Consider the following 6,000-nt stretch of genomic DNA (forward strand, 5'->3'; position numbering starts at 1 on the left):
TGCATCTAATTTCACAGAAATATAGATTCAATTGAAATTTTCTTTACATTCAAGACATAGATCAATTCAAAATGATATTCCCTATAGGGCTTCAAACTTGATCATAATATAAAATTACAAACCCTATACTAGTATGCCATATATATGTATTTAAATATGCGCTCACCTAATAATGGAAACTTGGTGGCCCAACTGTGCATAGTTTGTGAAAAATGGTAACTACCAAATCTAAATCTTTACAAAACATACCCACAAACAGTAGGCCTGCTATCAAATTAAAATCTTAAAGTTGATGGATCCCCATAAATCATATTCACAAAATTTCTTAAAAACTAAGATCCATTTTACATTTTAAAATAGTCATTTATAAGTTATAACCATTTGAATGTCATCTGAGATCAATCCCTGAAGCCTAGGTACACTAAAACTTGTTGATACAAATACATCAATGCAAACAACTTGCAAAAGAATGAGTTGATCTTGTAATTGATAGTGTATAATTTTTCCACATTTTTGGCCATTGATGGATCCTATGGATAGTATAGAGGTTCAAGGGCGAATAGTTAGGAAGACCTCATACACTCGTATTCTCACAATTCTTTTCTCTTTCATTGTCATAGACAACGTATTGGTAGCTCGAGAAGGCAGTGAAATGGGTAAACGAATAAGAAAAGGAAATTCTTTTGTAGAGACATTATTCATTCCAATGAGGTGGATTGTCATGATCAGATTTGGTTGAGTAGGGTAGCCTTCTTTCGTTTAGCTCATATTCTCAGGCTAAAAGAAAGCTTGAGAGATACGATCCACTTGAAGTTAGAGGAACAACTAGTGATGCTCCTCAACACCCTTGGGCACAATCTGAGGAATTGCGAGATTGCCCATAACTTTGGGCACTTAGGAGAGACAGTTAGTCGGTAATTCCACAAAGTGTTGATGGTTGTCTTAGCCTTCATAGGGATTACTTCATACTACTTGGTCCAGGCACTCCTCCCGAAATTAGTGGGAAGGACCATTTTGACCCATTCTTCAAGGTAAATAGTGTAGTGTTACAAGTTTATCGTCTAGATTGTTATCCTTATATTATTATTGCTTGAGCATACATTTGATCAGTGCATCATATCCCGTAGGATTGCATTGGAGCTATTGATGGAACCCATATTCCAGTCATTGTCGATGTCAACATACAAGGTAAATATCGTGATAGAAAAGGGAACCTGTTGCAAAATGTTATGGGTGTCTACAACTTTGATTGTAAGTTTCAGTACTGCCTTGCTAGTTGGGAAGGCTCCACTGCGGATAGTCATGTTCTAGCTTCAACTCTGTCTAGAGTAGATCCACTTGTAGTTTCCCCTGGTAAGCCAAATCACATTTTAATATACTCAAGGGTATGCTAAATGTTTCAAGTATTGACAATATACTTTCTTTATGTAGAAAAATATTTTGTAGTCAATGTTGGATATCCAAATGCACTTGGATTTCTTGCTTCTTACCATTGTACATACTACCGGTTGAAAGAGTGGTCAAGAGAAAATCCAATGAACTCTACACATGAGTTGTTCAACCATCGACACTCCTTTCTTAGAAATGTAGTAGAACTTATGTTTGGTATTCTAAACTAGCATTTTTCCAATCTTGAGATTGTAACGTCTTATGGTAGCATGACACAATCCTATATTGTTTCAGCATGTTGTATACTTCACAATTTCATTACAATAGAGGATGGCCTTCCATCGGAAGTGGCTATCGAAGAGGAAGATGACTGTGATGGGATAGAGGTACTAGTGCTTGAGACACATGGGTTGTCTCATGAGGATAGAAATGAGTGGGCACAATTTCGAGAAGACATAGCAAGCAGGATGTGAGAAGATTACAAGTCCCAAGAATAATTGAACTTTTATGAGATAGTGTGTTCTATTTGATTAAAGTGATGTATGAATATACATTGATGGATGATTTCCTTTTTCTAATGTTAGTCCTTGTTACATTCCAAATAAATTTAAAGAGCATTAACTTTCAATTTCAATAATATTATTAGTTTAAATTGTAATATGTTTATGCCTATTGAATATGTTAGCCTCATTGCATTGGGATGTATTAAAAATTGAAATTTAAAGTTTATCATCTTCAATCTTAAATGAAATACAACAAGGAGTGCCAAATGATGAAGATTATAAGCCCACTATTAACAAGAGAACAATGAATTTGCTAAAAATCCAATTTTTCTGATGTTAGTCCTTGTTGCATTCCATTTAAATTTAAAGAGCATTAATTTTCAATTTCAGTAATATGATTAGTTTAAATTGTAATATGTTTAAAGCAATGACAACAATATATACTTTGTGAACAAAAATTGCTAGTGTGAGCCAGATGGATTCTCTCATTAGTTTGAGCGAGATGGATGGACCCCTCAATGCGAGCCAAGTGTCTTCTTCTTCTTCAAGGAAGATAATATGGACAAAATAGATGGAACACAAGTTTATAGACTTGCTCCTTGAACAAGTTCATCTCGGATGAAAAGGTGAAGGTGGTTTCAAAAAAGAAGTTTGGACCGCCATAGATAGGGCATTCAATGCAATGGTGAACTTGAATCTGTAATAGGATAATTTTAAGAATAAGCTAAAAACATAGAAATTAGGATATGGAGTAATAAAGGACTTGAGAAATACAACTGGGTTTGCTTGGAATGAAGCGACTCAAACTGTGGATGTTGAGGATTCTGTGTGGGATGACCTTTTGAAGGTTGGATGATCTTTGTACTCTTTTGATTGAAGAAATATTGCCAAGTTTTATTTTAATAATGAAAGACTAACAACCTAATCCATTTAGTTATGCTTACATGTAGAGGAGAGAATTCAAAAATGCAAAAAATGTATAAGAGGCCACCCTTCCAATATTTCAATGAGTTGGCTATAATTGTCGGCAATGACATTGCTGAAGGGTACACAACCACAATGCCCCTTTATGTTGAAGAAGGGCACTCTACGAATCATGCATTCCACCCTGTCGATGAAGACAATACCAGTTGTAGTACACCTCTTGACAATCAACTGAATTTTAATGAAGAGTTATCTCATTCTGATCACTTGAGTGCAAGTGGTAGAGGGACTCCTCTACCATCATCATCAAGGAGGGGAAAGAGGAAGAAGACAACTTTAGCTGCATCATTGGATGTGATATGTGAAACTATGAAGGAACTCAAAGATGACTGCAATAAGCCTCGGATTGTAAAAATGGATAAGTCTGAAGAGGATAATGTTTTGAGTGCCATGTATACCACTCTCAAACCCATCCCTGAACTAAGTCAAGGTGTTTTCCTGAAAGAACATGACACCTTCATGCTTCAATGTGAAAGAGCCAAAGGGTTCTTGATGATGGATGAGGTGGAGAGAGTGGAGTGGATTGCAATGACATTTGGTGCAATTTATTTATTTCAGCTAGTGACTACTACTTTCAGAGTTTCTTGATTTACGTTGACAGTTACTTTGATCTTATCCATTGACTGTTACTTCATTTACTTTTTATTTCTATACATAGTTTATCTCATATATTGATTGTTACATAGTTTAGTTGTTCATTTCATTAACATGATTGGCATTAATCAATGCATAGTTTAATTGTTCATTTCATTGGCATTGACGTGATTGGCATATGAAGTAATTCCAGTTTATGAGTTGGCTATGTTTAATGGTATTGCATTGATCTCTCACAACAATAAATTGGAACTAATTACTGAACACATATTGAATATTTTGCTAAGAAGACTGGCAACAAATTGTTACATAGTTTAGTTTTTCATTTCATTGACATTGGCATGACTAGCATTTGAAGTAATTCCAGTTTTTGAGTTGGCTCTGTTTAATGGTATTGCATGGATCTCTACATACTTGATCTATCCATAGTTTAGTTGTTCATTTCATTGGCATGATTGGCATTGATCAATGCATAGTTTAGTTGTTCATTTCATTGGCATTGGCATAATTGACATCTAAAGTAATTCTAGTTTATGAGTTTTCTTTTTTTAATGGTATTGCATTGATCTCTCACAGCACTAAACTAGAACTCATTCCTGAGCACATGTTGACTATTTTTCTAAGAAGACTAGCAACAAAAATGTTACATAGTTTAGTTGTTCATTTCATTGGCATTGGCATGATTGGAATTTGAAGTAATTCTAGTTTATGAGCTTCCTCTATTTAATGGTATTGCATAGATTTGTACATTCTTGATCTATACATAGTTTATGACCTCATAAACTATTGATATAGTTGTACATTTCATTGCTATTGGTACAGATAATTAGAGCTTTAACTATGATATATATAGGTAAGTAGAGGTAATGGCATGAAAGCATTGATCTAAACATAGTTTATGACATCATAAACTATTATGTGTAGATGAACTATGTATAGATTAGAACCAAGATTGCCATGGATCTATACATAGTTTATGACCTCATAAATGTTTGGTATAGTTGTTCATTTTATTGTTATTTATAGCTATAGTTGAACTATATTGACGTGGAATACACCAAGGAGTAGAAAATGATGAATGCTCAATTGTAGAACTTGGGAGCATATGCTGATAGAAATGTGTTTTGGTAGATGATTGTACAATTAATGATTTTGTCTCATGTTATATGTATATTCTTAATTTACTTGGATATTTTTTATTTCTTGTCTTTTCTTCCCTATTTGGTTTCCTATGTACGTGCTTCCTGACAGGATTGTCAACGGTATTGACAAAGTGTCTTTCTTTTGTGTTTTTTTGATTGATCATGATTTGCTAATATTGTGGGACTACAAATGCTGATAAAAAAGAGAGTTATCTGATGATTTTTTACTGTTCATATTTGTAAACAGTCAATATTTATGATGCTACTCCTTAGTGTATTCCATTAAAAAATAATCAAGTTTTACTTTTTAAAGCATGTTTAGTTTGTATATGCAGGATTGACCATCTAACGATACAGATGATAATGGGAAGATTGAACAGTATATGAGAGGGTTTCTTGCCAAATGTGGGGCATAAGGGTGTAGAGTGTGGATTTCCCTGTGTTTTTATTTTTAATGGTGTGTCTTCACACCACCATTCAGATCGCGGATATTCTTCTTTCCCATCAGTTCATGGATATTGTTTGTGTAGAGTGTGGATTTCCCTGTGTTTTCATATTTAATAGTGTGTTTTCACACCATCATTCAGATCATGGATATTGTTCTTTCCCATCAGTTCATGGATATTATTTTTCCATCTTCTATCTAGTCCATAAATAATTCTATTTTCATTGGATCAGAAGGCTCCCACTCATCTCATTAGTAGTAGCTAGCTTGATTTGCAATCCAAGCAATAGAGGCAAGTGGGGACCCCCCCTAGAATTTTATGGGCGAATATAGGGCACCAATCTATAGTATTGAATCTTGGAATAAAGCTAAGAGAGTGAAATAAACATTTGCTAAAGTACCTACACCCATAAAATTATAGGGTGAAAAATGCCCTAGTAAGCAATAGAATAGAGGGCTTCCACCCCGAATTCTCATGCTACATATGTTACTTTGAATTATTTGTACCAATAGCAATGAAATGTACAACTATATCAATTATGTTAGATAAATGAATAGTTTACGAGGTCATAAACTAGAGAGTTTATAGGAAAAATGGTTATTGATGATTGAAAACTAAAGAGTTTTTATCTCTTTTTCTCATCTATGTTTTATTAACATAATATTATGATAGCTTTTTAAAAATAAATAAATCTCGCCATTCTTATCTTTCATTGAATTTATAAAGATTTATTTATTTTTATTGTAGGTTACAAAGAAGTGAAGGCAATTTTTTTTTTTTTTTCTCTTAGCTTATAAGGAATGCACAAAATTCTAAGAAAGCCAAAAACAAAAGCATAAGATCTTGTAACAAAATTATCGAGTGCAGATTTAAATCAACTTATGCAAATGATAACAAAAATAATTTGTATGAAAAATCTCTCTGCTAACAATTTGCTTATTA

At 33.5% G+C, this 6,000-nt stretch overlaps 1 protein-coding gene across 4 annotated transcripts in view; it reads left to right on the plus strand.

Moving 5' to 3' along the window:
* The window catches only part of EMB1135 (RING/FYVE/PHD zinc finger superfamily protein), a 286,460-nt gene extending 280,829 nt beyond the window's left edge, over positions 1-5,631 (plus strand). For 2 of the 4 annotated variants that reach the window (XM_089811314.1, XM_089811316.1), the window contains exon 33: positions 4,948-5,203. In XM_089811314.1, the coding sequence (XP_089667440.1) occupies positions 4,948-4,961 (14 nt within the window). In that variant the 3' untranslated portion in view covers positions 4,962-5,203. Of the gene's footprint in view, positions 1-4,934 lie in introns of all 4 variants that reach the window. The other 2 variants (XM_089811315.1, XM_089811319.1) reach the window with 2 other exon arrangements.
* Positions 5,632-6,000: the final 369 nt, after the last annotated feature.

This window comes from Cupressus sempervirens, chromosome 11 (genome assembly GCF_028749045.1).
Source record: "Cupressus sempervirens isolate cs-2001-9-10 chromosome 11, ASM2874904v1, whole genome shotgun sequence".
In the NCBI taxonomy this organism is placed as follows: domain Eukaryota; kingdom Viridiplantae; phylum Streptophyta; class Pinopsida; order Cupressales; family Cupressaceae; genus Cupressus; species Cupressus sempervirens.